The following is a 23,599-nucleotide window of genomic DNA, read 5'->3' on the forward strand; positions in this document are numbered from 1 at the left end:
CCTGCCAGTCTCGTGCGCTCCGCACGACTGGGACCTGCGTTGTCTGGCCCCGCTCCACCAATCAGGCCGGGTGGGGAGGGCCGGCTGCGTCCTCTGACCCCGCAAACCCCGCCCCCAGGTTCCCCGGACTCCTACGCTGCCGGAAGTGCACTGCGAGTCCTGACGGTCTGGAAGCATGGCGGGCGCACGGGGCACGCGTAATGCGGAGGCGGCGACAGCGCGGCCCGGGAAACGACTTGCGGACCCGGAGCCCGAGCTGGAGCCAGAGCACGAGCCGGAGAGAGACGAGGTAATTGCGGGCGTTGCCGGGTAGGCGGGCGCGGCCCCCACGTGGTGGCTTCTCGGGCCTCCCGCGCACAGCGAGTTCGGAGGCGGCTGCTTTCCTCCTAGAGGTGTCTTTGTCGGCCGCCGCTGCTCTAGGTAGAGCGGACCCCTGCGCGAGGGTTGGCGGAGGAGGGACTAGAGGCGATTCCTGAGTCTGGAGGATTGAGCTCGAGAGACCACTTTGCATCCTGTGCGGTCGCCTCCTAAGCCCTGAAGTTGTGCAAACCGTCATTAAAAGGACTTATGTTCGCACCCCACTACCGCTCGTTTGTGTGCGCTGCTGTTGGCTTTGGGTACAGTATGGGAACCCACAACATGGTATAGAACCTAGCGCTTGCTTCCTTGACATTGTTTTAACTGGGCTCCTGGGTGTTCCCACTGTTCAACTGGATCCTAGCTCTGCTGTGGGATGTTATCGAATCTGGGTCATAGAATGTCCCAGAAGCATGGAAAGTTCGTCTTCCCCCCCCCCCCCCCCCAGAGGAATCAACTGGATGTCACGCTGTCCCTTCTCTTTGCAAAGTGTTCTGTGCTACTTTTAAGTGCCAGCCTTACTGGTCTCTGTAGGAATCATTCATTCTTCTACTTGCTGTTTTCATTATATAGCTCAATTGAATGTTGGAGATAAACAGTAAGTTCATGATATTAGAGCTGCTTCTACAGGATCTTAAGTTGAGTGCTGTGAAATAACTGGCTAAGTGAAGGCTTTTCACATAGTTGAGAGACTTGTCAATTGAGAAAAACAAACAGTGAAATCTAGGGTTCTGCACTCAACTTGCTAAGAGCCTACAGGTCCTCGGTGCATTGTAGAGGTAGGGAGGGAGTGGTGATCTGGGGTTGGGAAAAATAACTCAGTGATTGAGTCCAGGACTGGCATGTATGAGGTCCCAGGTTCCATCCTGGCACCACATTTGCCAGAGCTAAACAGTACTTAGCCTCTCTCATAAACATAAAAAATCAATTTTTAGAAAGAAAAGAAATGATGTTCTGCTTAGGAAACTTACAGTCCTCTAAGAGGAATACATGGGTAGGTGCTTTCCTCTTAAATAAAGCATATCATTTTTGTCACTCTAGATTTTTCCTTTTGAAGATTTATTTATTACGGGGGGGGGGTATTCCATAAGAGGAAGAGAGAAGAAGAGAGATGCCAGAGCACCACTGCAGTACATGTGGTGTTGGGGAATCAAACAAGGAACCTCAGACATGAAGGAAAGCCTGATGCCTTGCCTGATGCCTTACCAGTTGAGTTGTTTCTCCAGGTGCTCTACAACTAGCTTTTACAGTTTACTTCTGGGTGGTTAGTACTAACTTGGATAAAGAGGCTTCTGTTTCAGGTAGAAAAAGCCTTTTTTGGTGGGCCAGGTGGTAACACACCTAGGTGAGCACACATTACCATGTACAAGACTTGAATTTAAGCTCCTGGTTTGAACCTGCTGGGGGAAAGTTTCACAAGTGAAGCAGCACTGCAGGTGTCTCTCTTTTATCTTCTCTCTCTTTTTAAAAAAATATTTATTTACTTATTTTCCCTTTTGTTGCCTTTGTGTTTTTTATTGTTGTAGTTATTATTGTTGTTGTTATTGATGTTGTCGTTGTTGGATAGGACAGAGAGAAATGGAGAGAGGAGGGGAAGACAGAGAGGGGGAGAGAAAGACACCTGCAGACCTGTTTCACTGCCTGTGAAGCAACTCCCCTGCACGTGGGGAGCCGGAGGATCGAACCGGGATCCTTATGCCGGTCCTTGCACTTTGCGCCACGTGTGCTTAACCCACTGCACTACCACCCGACTCCTTACCTTCTCTCTCTTTTAATATTTTAATTATTTATTTTTATATTTTATTTATTTATTAATGAGAGGGATAGGAGGAGAGAGAGAAGCAGACATCACTCTGGTACATGTACTGCTGGGATTGAACTCAGGACCTCATGCTTGAGAGTCCAACACTTTATCCACTGTGCCACCTCCTGGACCACATATTTTAATTATTTTTAATGAAAGAGACACAGAGAGAAAGATACACAGAGTTACCGGAGCACTACTCAGCTCTGGTTTATGGTGGGGTTGGGGAATTGAAACTGGGACTTTGGAGCCTCAGGCATGAAAGTATTTTCCATAACCATTATGCTGTCTCCCCAGCCCTCTTTAAAAATTATTTATTTATTTATTTGGTAAAGACAGCCAGAAATCAAGAGGGGGGGGTGATAGCTACGAGAGAGACAGAGAGACGCCTGCAATACTAATTCACCACTTGTGAAGCTTTCCCTCTGCAGGTGGGGACTAGGGGTTTGAATCCTGGTCCTTGTGCACTGTGCCATGTGCACTCAACCAGGTGCACCACCACCCGCCCCCCTTTTTTAAATCATCTTCATTTATTGGATAGACACAGGCAGAAATCGAGAGGTTAGGGGGTGATAGAGAGGAAAGAGACAGATACCTGCAGCTCTGCTTCACCGCTTGTGAAGCTTCTTCCCTATAGGTGGGAACTGGAGGCTCAATCTTTGGTCCTAGCGCATTGTGACATGTGTGCTCAACCAGGTGCACCACCACTTGGCTTCCACTCTCCCTATCTCCTGCTTCCCTCTCAGTGTCTATCAAAATAAATAAATTAAAAAAAAATAGAGTTCTGGGGGAGATAACATAATGATTATACAAAAAGGCTTTCATGTCTGAGGCAGCAAAGGTCCCAGGTTCAATCCCTAGCACCATTATAAACTAGAGCTGAGTATGAAAAAAAAAGGGGTGGTGGTGGTGCACCCAGTTAAGCACACATAGTACTAAGCACAAGGCCCAGCACAAGAAGCCCCTACTCCACACTTGCGGGGGGTGGGGGAGAGCACAAGTGGCAAAGCAGGTCTGCGGGTGTCTATCTTTTTCTTTCCCTCTCTGCCTCCCCCTCCCTCAATAAAATGGAAAAAAATGGCCACCAGGAGTAGTGGATTCATAGTGTTAGCACTGAGCCCCAGTGATAACCCTGGGGCAAAAAGAAAAAGGGAAATGCCCTTTTGGAACTGTTTTTTTTTTTTTTTTTGTCTTTAGGATTATTGCTGGTTCTACATAGCAACTCTGCTGCTTCTGGCTCCTTCCTTCCTCCCTTCCTTCCTTCCTTTTTTTGTTTATCAGAACTAAGCAGGGGATTGAACCTGAGACTGGAGCCTCAGGAATGAGTATCTGTTTGCATAAGCATTATGCTATCTACCCCCACCCTTCATCTTTCTTTCTTTTTTTAAATTTCTTTTCTGACAGAGACAAATGGAAGGGGGGGGGAGCTGGAGAGAGAGAGAATGCACACACTGCTCGTCAAGCTTTCCCTCTGCAGGTGGCGACCAAGTATTGGAACCTGGGTCCTTGAGCATGGTATTATTGCATGTGCTTTTACCAGTTTACCACCTTTCTAGCTGCCCCCCCCCCCCAACTTTGGGACTTTTATCCCATCCTGACCCAGCCCTTGCCCTAGTTTGTGCAGTCCTCTGGGGCCTTAATACATGGTGCTTCACAAAGGTTTTAGGAGAGCCTAATCATGCAGTGGGAAGGAGCTCAGAGAAAAGTACACTGACCTTGGAAAGATGATAGGATTGTGTCACACCCATGGACACTGGTGGGGGTAAGGGGCTTGAACCAGATCCTTGCATATAATAACGGTGACCTGGGGTATTAAGGTGGGAATGGATCACTTAGGTCCTTGGATCAGTGTGGTTCCTGGGGGGCAAGGCTGGCAGATGGACTGAGGACTGAATGCCTTCACACTGTGCTTCTTTGCAGCCTTCTCTCTTCTGTACCCCTGCACCCAGTCTGGGGAATGGCAGTGATTCCGGTGTCTCAGACAGTGAAGAGAGTGTGTTCTCAGGCCTGGAAGATTCTGGCACTGACAGCAATGAGGATTCTGCTGCCGAGGGGGAGGATGAAATCTGCAGTGATGAGGACACTGGTACAGAGAAGATCACCGAGCAGGTGCAGGAGGGTGTGGCTTTTTTCTTGATGACCCAGGAGGCCCAGCAAGAAAGTGCTCACGCTGCCTCCCCCCACACACACACACACACACAACTTTCCCTCCATTTTCCATTCCAGCCCTAAGCCTTCCTCCCTCATCTGCACTTGATCTGGGGGTACATAGGGTCTGGGTAGAACTACAGAGCCCAGGTTGTGTGTAGTTCATAGGAACTCCAAAATTCAGCTTGATCCCCCAGTTACTTCTTTGGGAACTCAATCCACTTTACTGAATTTACTAGGCTGGGTTTCCTTGGAGCAGAGCCTGACTTGGGAGTTTATATGTAAACTGGGAGTTGGGGTGGGGGAGTTCCATGTCATTTGAGCTTCACTCTATCGGGAATACAGGAGTAGGAATGACCCCATGGGATAAGACTTTGGCATGGGATGATAGGGGAGAGGGCTGCCTTCTCTTATGTTAAGTGAGAAAGGCATAATTTAACTGAAATATAGCATGGGTTATTTAGAACACTCTGGAAATACGTTTGCAACGATTATCCTTGCAGTGGACTGGGGTTCTATAAGTTCTGATCTTAGCTAGTGTAAAAGTCACCTCTGACTAGTTGCGAGACTTATAACTATTAGGAAAAACAGGACTTGTGGGATATGTTTCCTGGGAAGGAAAGACAGTCAGATGTGATGCTCTTGTGACCCTCTGTGGCATGCAGAGGGTGTGTTGATGTTTGGTATTATGGGTAATTTCTCTTCCCCTACTACCAACCCCCCCATTTTTTTTTTATTTTCCCTTTTGTTGCCCTTGTTTTTGTTGTTGTTGTTGATCTTAGGACAGAGAGAAATGGAGAGAGGAGGGGAAGATAGAGAGGGAGAGAGAAAGATAAACACCTGCAGACCTGCTTCACCGCCTGTGAAGCGACTTCCCTGCAGGTGGGGAGCTGGGCTAGAACCAGGATCCTTACGCAGGTCCTTGCGCTTTGCGCCACATGCACTTAACCCACTGCACTACTACCCGACTCCCTTTCTTTTTCTCTTTTCTAATTCTTCTTCTTCTAGTGTTTGCCCTTCTTCCGTAGCCAGTCAACAGCGTCAGGTTGAGCCTGATGTAAAGTTTCGAGAATATACATTCTGGATGTGAGGGCGATCTGGCTGCGACATCTGTCACCGCATTGATCGCTAGGGTTGATTCGGCTGATCTGGCTGACTAGGCAGGTGTCCCTTTCCTCCCTCACCGCTCCATGTGCTTCATCCCTCCAGAAGCTGCAGGCTCGGTCGAAGAGGACGGCCTTCCCTGAATAGAGACAGACTGGTTGAGGGTATTTGAGTAGCTGTGCTCCCCTGCTAGAACCTCCAAATAAGCTCTCAAGAGTATACATGCTTTTTTATTTTTAAGATTATATATATTTTATTTTACTTATTGGTTTGAACCCCTGGGTCCTTGTGCATGGTAATACATGCACTTAACCAAGTGCACCATACCCAGACCCTTCCTGCTCTTTAAAATGGATAATGTGCAGTTAAGGTGACTCGATGGGTAAAACACATATCTTGCTGAGCATGAGGTCCTCGCTTCAACCCTGGTACCACATGAGAGCAAGCACCCTAGGAGAATGGCATGTGGGGAGCTCCTTGGCTGGAGGAAAGGGGTGCTGCAGAGCCTCTTCCTCTAAAATATGAAGACGAAGAAGAAAAAGAGGCTCATGGGGGCCATGTGTACACTTGCTGGTGCTGTAAATAAAATGCAGTAGGGGGCAGGGGTAGATAGCATGATGGTTATGCAAAGTGACTCTCATACCTGAGGCTCCAAAGTCCCAGGTTCAATCCCCTGCACCACCATAAGCCAGAGCTGAGCGAAGCGGTGCTCTGGTTAAAAAAAAATAATAAAAAAAATACAGTAGGTAATGTGTTAATACGATATAATGACACTAGCATGTCCAGAGGTGACATCCAGGGAAAGGGCACTTGTGCATGTGTTCCTTGAGTTGTCCTGTAGGAGGCACTGTGCTTGGGAGCCTGAAGGTGGTTGGTGGCTTACTGGGTCTGCTGCTCTGCTCATTATAAGCAGATGGGTTGTTTGCAGGGGGCCCAAGTCTCATGAACCCGGGTCCAGGCGTATTAGCCTCTAGCTTCCCAGACAGACTGGAAGTGACCTGCTGACATCCTCCCTGAGCCAGAGGACTTTAGTGCCTACCAGGGCTTCTCATCCCATAAAGGCTAGGAATGGGGTGTCTGGTATTAGTGGCAACCTGGATCTCTTGGGGTTCCTTCCCTTGTGGGTTCCTGTTTGATCGTGTGTAGATTGGTCCTGGGGTAGAGAGCTTTGGGCTTCATTAGTAGCTCCTGGGGTTCACCACTGCTCCTGTACCCATAGGGTGACCACTCTCAGCTCCCCGAGGCAGTTTTTTTTTTTTCTGAATAAGTTAAATATTATTATACTCATTCTAACCAAAACTGGTGAAAATCCAAGAGAAAGGCATCAAAGCCCATGCTCTGAAATATAGGAGAGTTGAGTGGCAGCTACAGGTATTATGCTGACCTGTGCTGTCAGTCTCTCAGGTTATTCTTGTATGCAGTTGGAGATCTCATGGCTATGGCCATTTAATCTTTATTTATTCATTGGATAGAGGCAGAAATCGAGAAGGGAGGGGGATGATAGAGAGGGAGAGAGACACCTGCCGCCCTGCTTCACCACACACAAAGTTTTCCCCCTGCAGGTGGGGACTGGGGGCTCGAACCTGGGTCCTTGTGCATTGTAACATTTGTACTCAACCAGATTTACCACCACCCAACCCCTCTCCAGGCAGTTCTTTGAAGTGTGTTGTGTTTGTTTCCTTCTGACTTGGCCTCCACCCCTCTGCATTGCAGATGGCAGTGGGGAGCCAGCTGGCCCCCTAGGGTACATTATACTTGGGCCTGCAGTCACCACCACGTTATTCTAGGACCAAATCCAGAAGTGTTTCCAGGTCACATGGTGACTGCATTTTGAGCGGAAGTGTCTTGAAAGGTGGGCCAGTGCCTGGCAGCTCTGCCTGCTGCAGCTCCCCACTGACACCTAGTGCACCCGCCTGCTGAACTGCTTGACTTTCCCACTTTGATGAGTGGGGGAGTGGTCTCTCGCCGCTTTATGGCTCTTTTCCTCTCCTCTGGAATGAGGTATTAGTCCCTGTTGCTTCTGGATGTCAGAAAGGCGGCCTCTGTTCCTGCTGTGTTTGGAGGGCTGGGCTCCGCCAGCCTTGAACCATCCATCACTCTTGTCCTCTGTGTGGGCGGGGATGCCTGGGCATCTCATCCCTGTGCTGCTCTGCTCAGCCTGCACTCCTCATCCACCCCTTTTGGAGTTTACCCTGGTGGCCCCTGTGAGTCCCAGGGAAGAAGAGCTCTTGTCACTTTGCTTTTGATTTAATTCTCCCAGAACTTACTTTTTAAAAATTAATTAATTTATTCCCTTTTGTTGCCCTTGTTTTATTGTTGTAGTTATTATTATTATTGTTGTTGTCATTGTTGGATAGGACAGAGAAATGGATAGAGGAGGGGAAGACAGAGGGGGAGAGAGAGATAGCTGCAGACCTACTTCACCACTTGTGAAGCGACTCCCCTGCAGGTGGGGAGCCGGGGGCTTGAACCGGGACCCTTAAGCCACTCCTTGCGCTTTGCGCCACCTGCGCTTTACCCGCTGCGCTACCACGTCTCCCCAGAACTTTTAACTCCTTTCCCTTTGAGCTGTAGTTGACAGCCGCTAGGGCTATATGGGTATCTGAGTGCTGCTGCCCCGCCCCCACCCCCACCCCCACTGGTGTTGAGTGAACTGCTAGCTGAACCTTCTCTTCCCTTTGGTGCTGGTTTAGATCCAGTTCTTGTACTTGCTGTGTTGGGATGATGTTTTCTATTCAGTCACTTGGAGGGTTCTCTACTGTGCCTTTCCCACCCAATATGATACCAGGCGTGCTTTCCCCCCAAGATCTCATCCAGTGCAGACCCAGGAGCATAAGGTCCTTGGGCTCCTACCTGTATGGCTGCCTGCTGTGGTGACCTGTTGAATATCGCTACCACATTGTCACTGGGGCTTAGTGCCAGGACTATGAATCCACTGCTCCCAGCAGCTAGTTTTTTCTTTTTTCTTCTTCTCTTTTCTATTATACTTAATACTTGATAGGACAGAGAGAATTGAGAGGGGTGAAGAGATAGGGAGAGTAAGTGTTTCCCTGCAGGTGGGGAGTGGTGGCTTGAACCCAGGTCCTTGCACATGTGTACTTAACTGGGTGTGCCACTACCTAGCCCCCTTAGTAACTAAATCTGAAGGGAGGGGAGCTGGTTGAGGATTGGGAACTTGAACCTAAGTCCTCTCTCATAGTAATTTGTATGCTTTACTGACTGAATCACTCTGGCCCCTCTATTAATTTTGAAAATATAAACAAGATAATCTTTCAAAGCTAAGTGTCAGTCTTTTCTTTCAACTTTGGAGAGAAGAAATAAATTACTTTGAAAATGCAAATCTTGGAATAAAAATAGTTTTAGGGGGTGAGTGTAGATAGCATAATGGTTATGCAAAGAGGCTCTCATGCTTGACACTCTATAAAGTCCCAGGTTCAATTCTCCTGCACCATCAGTCAAAGCTGAGCAGTACTGTGGAAAAAAAACAAAGAATCTACCTTAAAGAAACAAATCTAGGGACTCGGCCGTAGCGAAGCGGGTTAAGCACACATGGTGTGAAGTGCAAGGACCTGCGTAAGGATCCTGTTTCGAGCCCCCAGCTCCCCAGCTGCAGGGGAGTCGCTTCACAGGTGGTTAAGCAGGTTTGCAGGTGTCTGTCTTTGTCTCCCCCTCTCTGTCTTCTCCTCCTCTCTCCATTTCTCTCTGTCTTATCCAACAATGAAGACAGACAATAATTACTACAACACTAAAACAACAAGGGCAACAAAAAGGGAATAAATATTAAAAAAAAAAAAAATCTAGCAGGGGAGTATAATGGTAATGCAAAAGACATTCATACCTGAGGTTCTGAGATCCCAGATTCAATCCCCAGCACCACAATAAATCAGAGCTGAGGGAGTTAGGCAGTAGCGCAGCAGGTTAAGCGCAAGGACTGGCAGAAGGATCGCGGTTCAAGCCCCGGGCTCTTCACCTTCAGGGGAGTCACTTCACAAGTGATGAAGCAGGTCTGCAGGTATCTCTCTTTCTCTTCCCCTCTCAGTCTTCCCCTCCTCTCTCCGTTTCTCTCTGTCTTATCCAACAACAACAATAACTACAACAACAATTAAAAAAACAAGGGCAACAAAAGGGAAAATAAATAATAAAAAAAATTAAAATTAAATAAATCAGAGCTGAGTAGTGCACTGGTAAAAAGAAATGAATTAGGCTTAATTTTTTGAAAAACAAATCTCACATCTGGGGGGGGGTCTTACTGAACATTCCTTCCTCTGTGACTCCTGGGGGTGCCTTGGGGCATTCATGTCTCATCTGGAGGCTCCTTTCTTCCATTCCTGGATTCCAAGACCTCTATTCCCACCATACCTGGGTTTGGTCTTGATTCTGAGTATTAAGGCCATGCATTGATGGTTAGGCTCCACACTTTGACCTGGGGGTATGGTGCCTCCAAGCCTGATGTGGTCAGACTGGCCTGGCCCACAAGGAGGGAGACTTTGCTGAGAGCATATCCAGAAAGACTCACTCTGTTGTCACATGCCTGGTTATGGCTGTGAGGATGTCTGGTCAGGCACCCTGTGGACACCGTGTTTAGAGTCAGAGCCCCTCTGGACCTTCTTTGACTCGGAGCTCACATGTCCAGCAGGTCAGGTCCAGAGATTGCTTGTCTTCCCAGCCTGCCTGCCTCCTTTGCTTCTACCCAGCTCTCAACTATGTCCAGCAGCGCCTCACCACATCTTTTTTTTTCTTTTTCCCTTTTGTTGCCCTTGCTGTTTTATTGTTGTTGTAGTTGTTGTTATTGATGTCGTCGTTGTTAGATAGGACAGAGAGAAATGGAGAGAGGAGGGGAAGACAGAGAAAGGGAGAGAAAGTCACACCTGCAGACTTGCTTCACTGCCTGTGAAACAACTTCCCTGCAGGTGGGGAGCCTGGGGCTCGAACCGGGATCCTTATGCTGGTCCTTGTGCTTGGCACCATGTGCGCTTAAACCACTGCACTACCGCTGGACTCCCGCCTCACCATATCTTTATGGTCCTCTGCTGCCCCTCCTGCCCTGCTCTACCCTGACTTTCCCTTTGCAGGTGGGAATCGGGGGCTTGAACCTGAATCTTTGCACATTTTAACATATGTGCTTAATTAGGTACACCACCACCCAGCCCCAACCCTGGCTTTCCTCCTAATATACTCGACTCCTGCCTCTGGCTTCCTCGACCTCCACCTCCCTTAAGGAGACTTTCTGTCCTGAGCCCTTGACCCTTCTAGGTATTACCCACAGAGACCTGCTTCCCTTGGCTAGTGCTCAGGGTCAGTGGCGGGCAGGCTTGAGGGGCTCTGCGTAGGTGCTGACGTCTGGGTGACTGGTGAGCTTCCTCCAGTCCATTCCTAGAGCTGACCTCAGCTTTGGGGAGATGGGGCACTCTGCCTTGCTGCTGCCCCCTAGTGGACAATCGTAGTCCCACAGCCTCACATTTAGAGCAAGGAGGGGCTACTGTAGGAAGGAATCCAAGGACCATGCTGGATCAGGGCCACTCCAATGTGAGAAACTTGCAGTTCCCAACAGGAGAGCACGTTGGTGTCTCCAGGTCCCCGGGACTGGACCTGTGATTGTGGTTGATGTTGGGGCCTGGTGCAGCAGGCAGATGTGCCATTGGTGGCCCCTGTGACTGAGTTGGGGGAGATCTTAGGATTCACCCAACAGACCATGTTAACCTGCTTTGAGTGGGCACAGCTCCTAGTAGCTGAGGGAGGGGTTGGAGTGGGAGGATGTGGAACCCAAACCTGCCTTGCTTCCAGTCTGGAAAAAAACTTAGCTTCCCACCCTCTTCTTATTGAGGGGAAAAACAGCCTTTGGTTACTCCAGACTATAGAGAAAGGGACTTACCTCTCACCTCCCCATCCCACCCCCGCATTTACTGCCCCCCAGGGGTGGGGTTGCTGCTTTCCCCATCAGTCCTGGTTATAGGGCACGCCCTGCCATCTGTCATTGGAGCTGCTCCCTACTGATGGGACAATCATTTTTCTGGGTTAGGGCATGATTTCCCAGTGGTGCCCACTCATAGTGGGACAGGGCCATGACCTTCAGCATTTGAGGGTTCATGGTGCCTCTCTGGGTCTTTGGCCAGCTGGGCTAGACACAACTCTTGGTAGTGAGGCCTCTAGGGGTACAGATACTGCCCTCAGGGTGTGCCGGCTGTGGCCCCTGTCTGTGATGAAGGGCCTCAGTCACTGACATGTGGCAATATGACAGCCCCCCCCCCAGCTCTCCTGCTACCGCTGGCTGTCCACCCCTGCCTTGCCCCCTGACCCCAGACTAGGTCTGGATGTTGTGGGGCTGTTGGGCCAGGAGCCATGCAGCTGGTTTCTTCATTACAGCTGTGCTGTGAAGGGGCGGCCAGGCTTCAGCTGGTGGCCTCATTGTAGGACCTCTTCCTCCATTCTGGCACCAGGTGTCAGCCCCTCCCTGGAGCTTGTCCCTAGGGCTGGGTATTGACTGAGAAACCTGTGTGATCCCAAGGGATCCACTTAGAACTGGGGCATCCCTGGTCCTATCCAGGTACAGGCTCAGTGCTGGATAGAGCCACTCAGAGATTGGGGCACGAGGGAACCTGGGCAGCAGCACTGGTGTGAGTGTGTGGGGGGTGGGGAGTGATATTTTGTTCTTCCTGAGTCCTTCCACTGCTGAGGAAGGAGCCGGAAACCCCAGGCCTGGAACCTGCCTCTAGCCCTACGGTGTATGGGCCCCCTGTAACCACTCTTCCTCTTTCTCCACAGGCTGGTCCTCCCTCCTCAAGGACTGAGGTTGTGAGCACGCAGGATGAGGATGAGTATGCAGAAGACAGCTCTGATGAGGAGGTAGGTAAGGGGCCACAGCCTTCTAGGCTAGGGCTGGGCATAGAGACACTGGGCTGCGATGACACCCAGGCAGTCTGGCCCCGAGCCACACTGTGGTCTGGAAGAGTGATTTCAGCTTGGGACACATGACTATAGGCATTCATGTTATCATGGGGGATGGTGGGCATAGCCCACAACTCAGTCCAGAGCTGTGACCCTTGCTATATCTTATGCTCAGACTTTGAGGGATCCCCCCCCATAACAGTGGCCTTGTTGGCCCCCCAAGGTGGTGAAGTGCCCTGCCACTTATTGGTCACCTGTGATCTTGGGCTCACAGTCTGGAAGGAGCAGTGGGGCTGGAGTGCTCCATTTGGGGCCCCTGAACAGGAGGGCTGGGGATTCTGGGTGGTGATGCCATTCTTGCCTGTTGTAGCCCCATGCCAGGGCACCTTCTTGGACCATGCAGGCTGAGGACTACACTTTGCTGCCTGTCAGCTGTCCCCAGGACCTGGGGGAGACGCCCCCACCCCCATCTGAGCGCTCTCTTGGCAACGGCTGCAGGAGCCTTGGCTGCCCGCCCGATCCCGGTCTCTGCGTTCAGAGAACAGAGACAAAACAAAATAAATTGGTTTCCTGGCCGGAGCAGCGGGCGTTCTTGGGGAAGGGGGGCCGATGCAGCGCACTCCCAGCCTGTCTCCCCTCCCAGGGGCTCTGGCTGTCGGCAGCCACATCCTGTCGGCTACTTTTTTATATTTGGTACTTGGAGAAATCAATGATGATTGTAAATGGAGCAGAAGCTGGGAGGGGCCGGCGCTGCCCTTGGGGGTGTTCCTCCGGGCCTGCTGGCCAGGAGCCGCTGCGGGGCTGTGGGGGCTGCGGGGGCCACTTCCTCCCGCGATGACTATGCCATATGTCCTGAGTGACAGGGAGCCCGGGGCCGCCTGCCGGGCCTCCGCCAGCACAGCCAGCCGGCTCGAGGGGGCGGCAGAGCTCAGTTTTCAGGAGCCTGGCCAGGCTGACAGATGCTTCCCCTCCCTGAGTGTGCCGGGTGCTTGTGCCCTTCCCCAGGCCCTGAGGGAGCATCTCTAGCTCATACTTCAGATGGGTAGAGAGGCCTGTGAGGCTGGGGCTCAGGAGGACAGCATTGGGTGCTCAGTGGACAGGGTTCTAGCCCCAGGTGACTAGCACCCCAGGGAAGGGTCATCCACCCTCCAGAATGGCAGTAGTCGGTACTGGTCATAGGGCATGAAAACCTCTCACTTGGGGCTGTTTCTGGTCAGGAGCCCCTGAGGGACATTGCCCAAGGGACCAGCTCAGTGGAACCCAGAGGGTGTGGTGTCTGGCTGGACCTCCCCGACCACCTGTGCCCAAGTCCTCTGCCCTGCCTTCCTGTGGATATGGATCTGAGGCCTGGCTTGGGGAGTTCTACTGTGAGATTGCTGGCCCTGCTCAGAGACCCCTAACCCAGATGTGGTCGCTGCCCTGGACTCCCATGTGCACACATAGGCCTGGGGGTGGTTCTCAGGGAGGGAGTGGTTCAGAGGAGCCAGCTGCTGCTCGCCCTGCCCCCACTGTCCACCTCACCCCTCTCCTGTGGCACCCGAATCTCACAGACGTGATCTCATCCAGCAGCCAGGACCCCCGGGGGCGGGGGAGGGGGTGGAAGCCTTGGAGCCTCAGCCTTCATTGTTCCCAGCCGCTGGGAGAAACTGAGGCCACCCTGTCAGCCTGTGGCTGTGTTTGGGAAGCGTGGTCAGTGGAGGTGGCTGTGAACTCTGGCCCAGTCCCTAGGGCACCCCAGGCTGGAGTGGGCCTCAGCCCTGGCCTGTGATTTGGCTCCTGCGGGGGCCATCCCGTTGTATCCAGGCCCGCCATCCCCTCTGCTCTTGCGCCAAACGCCGTTAATGGCTTCTCCCAGCTACTGAACCGGCAGCTGCCTCCAGCCTGGCGGCCCACGCTCCTCCGGGGCGCCCGCCCCCGCTGTCCTGGCTGCGCTAGCACTTGCGCTTGCGTTGTTGCTGGCAGCCGGCCTGGCGGCTCAGGTTTCAGGCTGTTTGTGGAGAGCGCCTGGCTTGCTGCTCCTGTCTCTGCTTTTGGCCACCTCCCCCCCCCCACACACACACACCAACGCTGGCCTCCGAGGGGGGCCCTTAGTTCTGGCCTCTTCCCCCTACTGGCACCCTGCTGGCTGGCCCTCTCCAGGCACTCAGCCTTGCAGGTGGCCCAAAGCAGGGTGGCAACCCCCTAGTGTCCCTTGGTGTCTGCCTGCCTCACCTTCCCCGCCAGGCTACTGGTCACCTGGGTGGAGATGCAGGGGCCTCCTCTGCCCCTTCTGGAGGTTTCCACAAAGCAGGCAGGACAGTGAGGGGGCAGAGTGGAAGGTGCAGCTTCTGCCACATCCTAATGAGCTTCTTTAGGAGCTGGGGGACTTCTCTGAGCCACACACTCCCTGTCCCTGGGAGTCCCTGGCAGAACCTGGCCCCTGTGGACTATGCTGCAGGCACATCTTCACCTTGAGTTGGAAATGTCCTGGAGTTAGGGGCCACAGGCAGGTCCTTTTTGATCTAGTACCTCTAGTGCTCCCAAATGGGCTTCTGGGAGCTGGTGCCCTCAGAAAGTTGAGAGTCCGAACACCCATGTGGAAATACCTAGCACAGCCTGGGCAACCTTAGGAGGGGTTGGGAGCTCTCAGGAGCCTGGAGCAGCCTTTATGCCCCCTCAAGTCCTGGGGATCCCTGAACAGACTGTTGGGATTGAGAGTGGACCTGGTTAGTGAGTAGCAGCTTGGAGAGGGACAGAGGGACAGATGATGGAGATGTAGGAGGGGTGTGGAAAAGTGCCCCAGCTTCCTTCCTAGATACCCATTGTTATAGCCCCTCCAGGGCCTACGCCCCCATGGGCAGTAAGCAAAGCCCTGTCTTCCCTGTCCTGCTGATCAAGATTCATCCTGCTGGAAACTTCTGTATGTTTGGATGGAGCAGGTGAGCCAGGGCACTGACACCCCAGCTGAGATTAAGTGCTGAGGAGGAGAAGGAGAGGAGCTGGGCAGGAAGGCTGAACTGAGACAGGCCACGAGCAGCGTGCAGGGGAGCAGGGGAGCGGGAACACTGCCGGCATTGTAATCGGAGAGGGGCCGGGAAGAGAGAGACTGAGCGAGGGCGGCTGACCCCGTGCTCCCAGGGGACAGGTGGGAGAGGCGGAACGAGGAGAGAGTGAAGGATTCCAGAGGTGGGCCGGCTTCCTCTCTCGCAGACAGACACGGGAGGGAGGTGGCAGCGGGCCAGGCCGTACCTGCACTTCCAATCTGCGGTCCTGACAGCTGCAGCCACTTTGGGGAGGGGGAAGAGGGGGGCGGGCTGGGGGCTCATCAGAGAGGGAGCGGAAAAATCCCCGCCAACCCACCAGCCCCTTCTCCCTGTCTCCGGTGCCTTGAGGGGGGAGGGACCCCCTGTAGCTTGGTCCCACTGGCTGTCCCAGGCTATGTGTGCCTGACCCAGGTCAGCAGGCTTTTGCGGGGGTCACATGTGCTTCCTGGCAGCCCGCAGGTGCGGAGCAGGGTGGGGGCCGCCAGCGGCTGGTGATGAATCATGTGGTGCCGCCGGCAGCTCATTCCCGGCCGGGGACAGGGAGCTGACAGCCCAGGCCGATCAGAGTGTTTCCAGCCCAGCTTGGCCCACAGAGGAGGCTGCTTGGCCCAGGGAATGGGCAGCCAGCCCCTCCTTCCCAGCTGCCGCAAGGGACACACACACACACACACACACACACACACACTCTCTCTCTCTCTTTCTCTCTCTGCCTTGGAGCCCCATATCTTTGTCCCAAGGCTCCCACTGGGCCATCATGGGTGGGTGGGGAACTCTGGGGGGTGGTAGCACCTGCCTACCCAGTCCAGGCTGCTGTGAGTTGAATAGTAAGCTTGACTTGTGTGGGGTGCTGGGGTTTGCCCACCCCCACCCTCAGTCTGGTTTGAATTTCTGGAGCCTGGGAGGGTGACAGAGTGCTCCCCCTTCCTACTGGCAGCCCGGGCCCGAGGCTGCTGCTGCTACTGGTGCAGTGGGCCCACTGCCTGGGCCTGAGGCTGCCAAGCTGCAGCTGAGGGTTGGGCCCCCGGGCTTTGCCCCCAGATGGCCAAGGCCCCAGGGAATGATCGGCTGCCTGTCCTCTTCCAGCCACTTCCCACCTCCCCTCTAGACCAGCTCAATACTCCAGTCTCCCAGCCTTGAGCACCCTTTCCACTCCCCTTTAGGTCTTGGTAGTGTCCATTGCCCAACACAGGATGCTGCCTATGGGGTTGGTGCCACCCTTTGCCATCCCTGTGGACAGGAACTCCTGAGAGAGTTGCAGCCAGTATGGGGGCAGCAGGCACCTGCCTGACTGGCTGTCCTCTCCCAGTCTCCATGCACAGGAGGGAAAGGGGCATCTTCAGCCCCTGGCTTTACCCTCCCTGACAGGCATGGGACAGGGGTCTGCCTGGTGGGCTTGCCCTCTCCTCCCTCCTCTGGCCAGCTGTGGCTCCTGCAGGATTAAGTAAAGGAAATTTGGGGTTGGGTTTCTCAGAGAGGAACCTGCTCATGATTCTATCCTGTTATATTTCTATCAGATTGGATGCAGCCCTCACCCCCCACCCCCTTAATGGATCTGGCTTTGAGAATTTCCTCCAAAATTACACCACTGCTTCCTGCTCTGAGTCCCTGGAGCCTGCCCGTGCAAAAGGGGGGGTGGCTCTGGCCCTACCCTGTTGGGGTACCTGCGTGGGCCTCAACACCTGGCCTCCCCCACGGGCCAAAGCAGACACATCAGTGCAACCTGCTTAGGGTGCTTTGGGCCAGCCTAGCTGACTGGCCGGATGTTGGACTGCTGACTGCCCTGGGGGGAGGTGGCTGCTCCCCCCCACCCCTTTCTCTGCAGTGCCCATGGAGCTCACACCACTAAACTCTTTAATTGTCACCTGCAGGATTTTAACTGTCAGCCAGCTGCACACAGCTAAGGGAGGGGCTAGCATCGAGCTCTGCATGGGCAGGTGGGGCCTTTGGGGGAAGCTGGTGGGATGCTGTGAGGAGGCAGAGGCACATGGCCTCTGCTCTTACAGCTGTGGGGGAGCCAGGCCTACCTGTGCAGGTGGGCCTCCATCCTCTGGTCCCTGGGCTGGGGGCCACACTCAGGCAGCTAACACCTGGCCCCAAACTGGGTGCGCTGGGCTTAAGGGCAGTGGCCCTTCTTCAGCTCCCTCCTATGGCCACTTCTTGGGGCTCCTTGGCCCAGGCAGAGGTGCCAGAGCCCTGTACTTCCCTCAGCCTTTCAGGGCATCAGTCCCAACCAGGCCTGCTGGTTCTTGGAAGGGCTGTGCCCTTGTCCTCTCCCTCACAAAGGTCTCCTCCTTCACCTCCCTAGGCCACAGTTCTGGGCAGACCACCCTGAAGACTTGCAGTGCCCTTGTCCCACGGAGGACAGACTGTGAAGAAATACGCTTGGGTGAGAGGGGCTCGGGGCAGCTTCAGAGCCCACAGAGTGGACAGTGTGTGTCCACCTTTGGAAGATACTGTTTCAACTTTAATTATACAAAATTTCCAGACTTTATATTATATCAAAGTCACAAGATGCCAGCACGTAGTATGCAGAAGAAAGCCCAAGTAGGAAGCCAGCATGGAAAGTTCCAGTAGGCCTGGGCAAGTGCTGGGGCCAGCTCAGAGTCCTCCACCGCCTGGCTGTCCCTCGGTGCTTGTAGCCGGGGGCGGGGCTGGCCTGGGGGAGCCTGTGCCTGTGCAGGTCCTTGGGGCTCGATGGGCTCACATGGACCTCTAGCTCCGGATGGCTGTCTTTCTGTCACGCTCCTTGCTCTGCAGAGGGGAGGGGGTGGTGTCAGCCTGGGCAGAGACCTGTGTTACTCCCCACCACCGCCAGGCTTCCCATTGGGTGCTGTCCGGGCGCTGAAAGCACCCCCCTTCCACGCTCACCCCAGCTTCCCTATGCAGCTTGGGGAGGAGAGAGTGCTGCTGCACAGCCGAAATTGTAAAATTAAATTTCCCAGATGTTCAGGCCCCAGGAGCTCGTGCGTGCTGTCTGGAGAGGAAATGGGGATTGGGGAAAGCCACGCCGTATTTTCTCCCTGCTCACCCTGCTTTTCCGGTGCCACCAAGCACCGCAGGAGTTGTAAATCACCAACCGGAGGAGCTCCCTGTTGGCTGCGCCACACCCCCACCGCCTGCTATCCTCAATGGGCAGCTCGGGGGAAGGGCAGCAGGTGCTCCCCTGGCTCTGGGGCAGGGCTGTAGTGGGGAGTTTGGACCTGGGAGTGGGCCCTTTCCAGGGGGCCAGGACGGCTGACCATTGCTACTGAGCCCCACTTTGGTCATTGGGCCCTGTTGTTCCAGGTGGGGCTTCTGCTCATCTATCTCCCGACCCCCACCACCCTTCTAGACTGTGGGGCAGGAGGGTGGGGGTGGCGCTGGGGTTACAGGTGCTGAGATACAGGTGTGTGTGTGGGGGTGCACTCACCAGCTTCCTCTGGTTACTGAGGCAGAAGGTGCAGATCTGTTTGGGCTGAGCGTTCTCGCCGTCGCGGGTGGGGGCTGGCGCGGGGCTGCCCGCACGCGCGGCTGGGAACAAGGGCCCTGCGTGGCAGGGTTGCCCGTCGCCACAGGCTTCGCCCAGGAGCAGCACGTTGCCTAGGTGCGAGATGTAGCTGGACGCCAGGCGCAGCGTCTCGATCTTGGAGAGCTTGCGGTCCGCCGGCTCCGTGGGGATGAGCGTGCGCAGCGCGGTGAAAGCCGTGTTCACGCTGTTGGTGCGGTCCCGCTCCCGCGCGTTCGCCGTGTGCCGCTGCCGGGGCTCCCGGCCGGGCCGCCCCCCTGGCCCCACACCGCCCCCCGCCCTCCGGGCCCCCGCCCGCCGGCGCGCACCCTGAAGGCCGCAGCGTGCTGCGTGTACGCGGCAGGGCTTCTCGTCGGAGCCCGAGCTCTCGCTGCCACCCTCGTCCTCCGACAGCGGGCTCACATCGGGGCACAGGTAGCGGCCCGGCGGTGCCGAGCGCAGCATGGCGAACGACATGGCCTGGCTGCGGCCTCAGCTTCGGGGCGCTCAGCGCATGCCGCCGCCGGGCGGGCCGTGGCCGAGGGCGGCCGGCCGGGAGGCGCGGGTCTCGGTGGCCGCGGTGGCGGCTGCGGCGCCGCACGCACGTGTGCGTCCTGGGCTGCCTCGGGCCGGCCCCACAGTCCTTTATAGCGGCGGCTCCTCCCCCCCCCCCCCCCCCCCCCGCACCGGCCCGCCCCCTCTGCCTCCCGCCCCCTCTGCCTGGAGCCTGGGCTGCCCGCCCCACACCGAGGGCCTGGAGCATCCTGCGGGTTGGAGGACGGAGGGGGGAGGCGGCCTATGGGCGCTGGGCTAGCTCTCCTAAGGGCGGCGGAGACCTGGGCTCTCCCTGGCATGACCAAGTGAGCCCGGCTGCCTTGGCCCCAGCCCTTGGCCACACCCTGTCTATCCCTCACACTACTGTATGCTAAGGCCTGTGTCAGGCAGAAGGGGGCGCAGTGGAGTTCGAGGGACTCCAGTGCAGCTGCACCCCAATCTGTAGATGTGCCCTGGGGTCCCTGTGCTCTTGTCTAGCTTGCACCTGCCTGTTTGTGGGGTCCCAGAGCTCTGTCCAGTTGGGGCAAGTTGTGTAGATGGGGTTACAGGGTGCATCTGGAACTGCTGGGAAGGCTGGGGGTAGCCAGGGGCAGAACCCAGCGGTTCCGTCTTGGGCGTTGGAGCTCCAGCTGTGCTCAGTCTCTTCTGGGCCTCTCCCTCTGTGGCTACTGTTGCAGGAAGCGGCTGCCTGGGCAGCAGTCTCCTTGCACAGTAGAGGGAGGGTGGTGGCTGGCAGGGGCTGCGACCAGGAATGTGTGTCCAGGAATGTGGCTGCTCTGCCTGCTGGGTTGTTTGGGGGCAGAGCTGGAGTGGCTGGAGAGTCCTGAGCACCTGCAGGGCGTCATCGATGGCCCAGGGTGGGCCTGTGGTTGCCCCTTTGAGGGACTTGGGGGTCTTTCCTGAAGCCCAGCCGGGGGCTACCCACTTTTACCAAAGGCCCCTGCCAGGGGAGGGAGCCCATGGACGATGAGGTCACCCTTGTCTGTGGCTGCCCAGAGCTCTGGCCAAGGAATCCGGGGGGAGGCTCAAGGTTGGCACCACTTCAGTGGAAAATGTGAAGGTGCAGTTCTGGCGCCTCTAAGGGCTGGGGTGGTGGGCAGTGCACGCTGCCATGCCACGTCAGACCCCAGGGGGAGGGTATAGTCAGGGTACCTGGTGCTGCCACCTGGCCAGCCTGGAGGTGGCAGTCCCTTTGCTTCCACCCCCTTCCCTCCTGATCTGCATCTCCGGGAGGCAGTGGAGGGAGGAGAGGTGGGCATCGTGGATGCCCAGCACTAACATGCTGGCTTGCTGCCCTAGGACGTCCGGAACACAGTGGGCAATGTGCCCCTGGAATGGTATGATGACTTCCCCCACGTGGGCTACGACCTAGACGGCAAGCGCATCTACAAGCCTCTGCGCACCCGTGATGAGCTGGACCAGTTTCTGGACAAGATAGACGACCCTGACTACTGGTGGGGACACGGAAGGACTAGGGGTGGGGGATGCTTCAGTGGGAGATTGGGGCAGGGGAAGAGTCAGGAATGGGGTGCCCTGCTTTCCAGGCGCACAGTGCAGGACCGGATGACAGGCCGCGACATGAGGCTGACTGACGAGCAGATGGCCCTGGTACAGCGGCTCCAGAGGGGCCAATTTGGGGATGTGAACTTCAATCCATATGAGGTAGGTAGGGTGGCAGCATCTGGGCCTGGGCATCGGGGCACCTGAGGGCTGCAGCTCATTCACTGTACTTGTACCTCCAGCCCTCAGTGGACTTCTTCAGCGGCGACCTTATGATACACCCAGTGACCAACAGGCCAGCTGATAAGCGGAGCTTCATCCCATCCTTGTTGGAGAAGGAGAAGGTAGGTGCAGCCCCATCCTCTAGGTTGAGGTCCTTGTCCCAGCTGCCCTGACCCCTGTGTGTGTAGGTTTCTCGCATGGTGCACGCCATCAAGATGGGCTGGATCCAGCCACGCCGCCCCCGGGACTCTACCCCCCACTTCTACGACCTGTGGGCCCAGGAGGACCCTAACGCTGTGCTGGGCCGGCACAAGATGCATGTACCAGCCCCCAAGCTGGCTCTGCCTGGCCATGCTGAGTCCTACAACCCACCTCCTGAGTACCTGCCCAGTGAAGAGGAGGTGAGCCTGGTGCAGCCGTGGGGTTGGACTTCAAGCCCAAGTCCCCCTGCTGACACCCCCCTTGTACACCCCCCTCCCCGCTTCCACAGCGCCTGGCATGGGAGCAGCAGGAACCTGAAGAGAGGAAGCTCAACTTCTTGCCACGCAGGTTCCCCAGCCTGCGGGCCGTGCCTGCCTACAGCCGCTTTATCCATGAACGCTTTGAACGCTGCCTTGATCTTTACCTGTGCCCACGGCAACGCAAGATGAGGGTACGCAGGGCAGCTCCTGGGTGTGTGTGAGTGGGCATAGTAGGACGGTGACCATGACCTTCTTCCTTCCTACAGGTGAATGTGGACCCTGAAGACCTCATCCCCAAACTGCCCCGGCCTCGGGACCTCCAGCCCTTCCCCACATGCCAGGCCTTGGTAAGCAGGCAAGTGTCGGGGAGTGGGGCATGCAGCTCAGGGCTCCTGTGGCCTCACTGCTTCCCTCCCATAGGTCTACAGGGGACACAACGACCTTGTCCGTTGCATTAGTGTCTCCCCTGGGGGCCAGTGGCTGGTTTCAGGTGGGTCTCGGGGTAGGGTGGAGTGGGGGCTGGGCAGGCATTGTGGGAGGGCTGGGTCCTCAGGGTCTTGTCTGTTGTGCACAGGCTCAGATGATGGTTCTGTACGGTTCTGGGAGGTGGCCACTGCCCGCTGCATGAGGACCGTGACTGTAGGAGGTGTCGTGAAGAGTGTGGCCTGGAACCCCCACCCCACTATCTGCTTGGTGGCTGCGGCTGTGTGCGTATAGAGGTTGTGGGGGCAGGGCAGGGGTCCTGGAGAGGAAGGAGGGTAGAGCTTGAGGGGCTGCATCTGGCCCATAGGGAGGACACTGTGCTGCTGCTGAACCCAGGCTTGGGGGACAGGCTGGTGGTGGGCAGCACTGACCAGCTGCTGAGCGCTTTCACCCCGCCCGAGGAACCTACCTTGCAGCCCGCCCGCTGGCTGGAGGCATCTGAGAAGGAGCAGCAAGACAGCCTGCGCTTACGGATTTGCCACAGCAAGGTATGATGGCAGAGAGAAAGGGGGACTAGGGCGGGGTGTGGGGGACCTGCTCAGTCACTCTCACCCTCTGTAGCCAGTGACACAGGTGACCTGGCATGGACGTGGGGACTACATGGCCGTGGTGCTGGCTGCCCAGGGCCACACCCAGGTGCTGATCCACCAGCTGAGCCGGCGCCGTAGCCAGAGCCCCTTCCGCCGCAGCCACGGGCAGGTGCAGCATGTGGCTTTTCACCCCACTCGGCCCTTCCTGTTCGTGGCCTCACAGCGCAGCGTCCGCCTCTACCACCTGCTGCGCCAGGAGCTCACCAAGAAGCTGATGCCCAACTGCAAGTGGGTATCCAGCATGGCTGTGCATCCCGCAGGTAGGCATATTTCCCACGGGGGGTGGGGGGACATGCACCGTGCAGTTGCAGCCTTGGCTGCCCAGCAAGCACTTTCTCTTTGTCTGCCCCCAGGTGACAACATCATTTGTGGCAGCTACGACAGCAAGCTGGTGTGGTTTGACCTGGATCTTTCAACCAAGCCATATAAAGTGCTAAGGTGATGTCCCATGTGATTGGGTGGGATGGTTCCCCTCCACCCTGGCCTGCTCTAACTCAGCAGCCCCCCTCCAGGCACCACAAGAAGGCCCTGCGGGCTGTGGCCTTCCACCCCCGGTACCCGCTCTTCGCCTCTGGCTCAGATGACGGCAGTGTCATTGTCTGCCACGGGATGGTATACAAGTGAGTGCTGACCCCACCCACCCACCCACCCTGCCCTCCTTTGTGAGTGCCCACCCCATGCTGAGTGTCCATCCTCCCACAGTGACCTGCTGCAGAACCCGCTGCTGGTGCCTGTGAAGGTGCTTAAGGGGCACACACTGACCCGGGACCTGGGTGTGCTGGATGTGACCTTCCACCCCACACAGCCCTGGGTCTTCTCCTCAGGATCTGACAGCACTGTGCGCCTCTTCACCTAGCTGGTTGATGCCGGGGTGTGTGTGTGTGTGTGTGTGTGTGTGTGTGTGTGTAGACCCCCTCAATAGAGGTCCTTCTGCTCCTGTCTGGTGTCCTGAGCTTGAATTGTGTTCCTGACATGCTGCCCCA

General features: G+C 55.7%; 2 protein-coding genes and 1 pseudogene across 4 annotated transcripts; 1 reads left to right on the forward strand and 2 right to left on the reverse strand.

Annotated features, from left to right (window-relative positions):
* The first annotated feature begins 22 nt into the window (after nt 1–22).
* Nucleotides 23–23,546, forward strand: BOP1 (BOP1 ribosomal biogenesis factor). 2 transcript variants are annotated; one of them, XM_007516076.3, is made up of 16 exons: nt 26–289; nt 4,082–4,270; nt 12,176–12,256; nt 20,660–20,814; nt 20,905–21,022; nt 21,103–21,204; nt 21,271–21,483; nt 21,573–21,734; nt 21,810–21,890; nt 21,964–22,033; nt 22,118–22,250; nt 22,334–22,514; nt 22,588–22,876; nt 22,970–23,054; nt 23,129–23,236; nt 23,319–23,545. In XM_007516076.3, exons 1-16 carry the CDS (start codon nt 176–178, stop codon nt 23,470–23,472), a joined length of 2,235 nt encoding a protein of 744 aa, XP_007516138.1. In that variant the 5' UTR covers nt 26–175; the 3' UTR covers nt 23,473–23,545. The 2 variants fall into 2 exon arrangements, with proteins under 2 accessions (XP_060053504.1, XP_007516138.1); XM_060197521.1 differs by lacking the exon at nt 4,082–4,270 and having other exon boundaries at nt 23–289; nt 23,319–23,546.
* LOC132542907 (small nucleolar RNA SNORA44) lies at nt 6,755–6,872 on the reverse strand (annotated as a pseudogene).
* On the reverse strand, nt 17,773–19,452 carry SCX (scleraxis bHLH transcription factor). Of its 2 annotated transcripts, none has more exons than XM_007516026.3 (2): nt 18,731–19,451; nt 17,773–18,072 (listed from the first exon to the last, which is right to left on the reverse strand). In XM_007516026.3, the coding sequence occupies exons 1-2, from the start codon at nt 19,280–19,282 to the stop codon at nt 18,034–18,036; spliced, it is 591 nt and encodes a 196-aa protein (XP_007516088.1). In that variant the 5' UTR covers nt 19,283–19,451; the 3' UTR covers nt 17,773–18,033. The 2 variants fall into 2 exon arrangements, with proteins under 2 accessions (XP_007516088.1, XP_060053526.1); XM_060197543.1 differs by lacking the exon at nt 17,773–18,072 and adding an exon at nt 18,212–18,295 and having other exon boundaries at nt 18,731–19,452.
* Nucleotides 23,547–23,599: the final 53 nt, after the last annotated feature.

Source organism: Erinaceus europaeus, chromosome 1 (genome assembly GCF_950295315.1).
Source record: "Erinaceus europaeus chromosome 1, mEriEur2.1, whole genome shotgun sequence".
Taxonomy (NCBI): domain Eukaryota; kingdom Metazoa; phylum Chordata; class Mammalia; order Eulipotyphla; family Erinaceidae; genus Erinaceus; species Erinaceus europaeus.

Excerpts from the sequence above, each read along its gene's own strand:
- SCX (XM_060197543.1), bottom strand. The coding sequence starts at position 19,282 with ATGTCGTTCGCCATGCTGCGCTCGGCACCGCCGGGCCGCTACCTGTGC. Across the intron at positions 18,296-18,730 it reads TCAGTAACCAGAGGAAGCTG|ACAGCACGCACGAGCTCCTG; the intron begins GTGAGTGCACCC and ends TTTCCTCTCCAG.
- BOP1 (XM_007516076.3), top strand. The coding sequence starts at position 176 with ATGGCGGGCGCACGGGGCACGCGTAATGCGGAGGCGGCGACAGCGCGG. Across the intron at positions 290-4,081 it reads ACGAGCCGGAGAGAGACGAG|CCTTCTCTCTTCTGTACCCC; the intron begins GTAATTGCGGGC and ends GCTTCTTTGCAG. Across the intron at positions 22,251-22,333 it reads TGCTTGGTGGCTGCGGCTGT|GGAGGACACTGTGCTGCTGC; the intron begins GTGCGTATAGAG and ends TCTGGCCCATAG.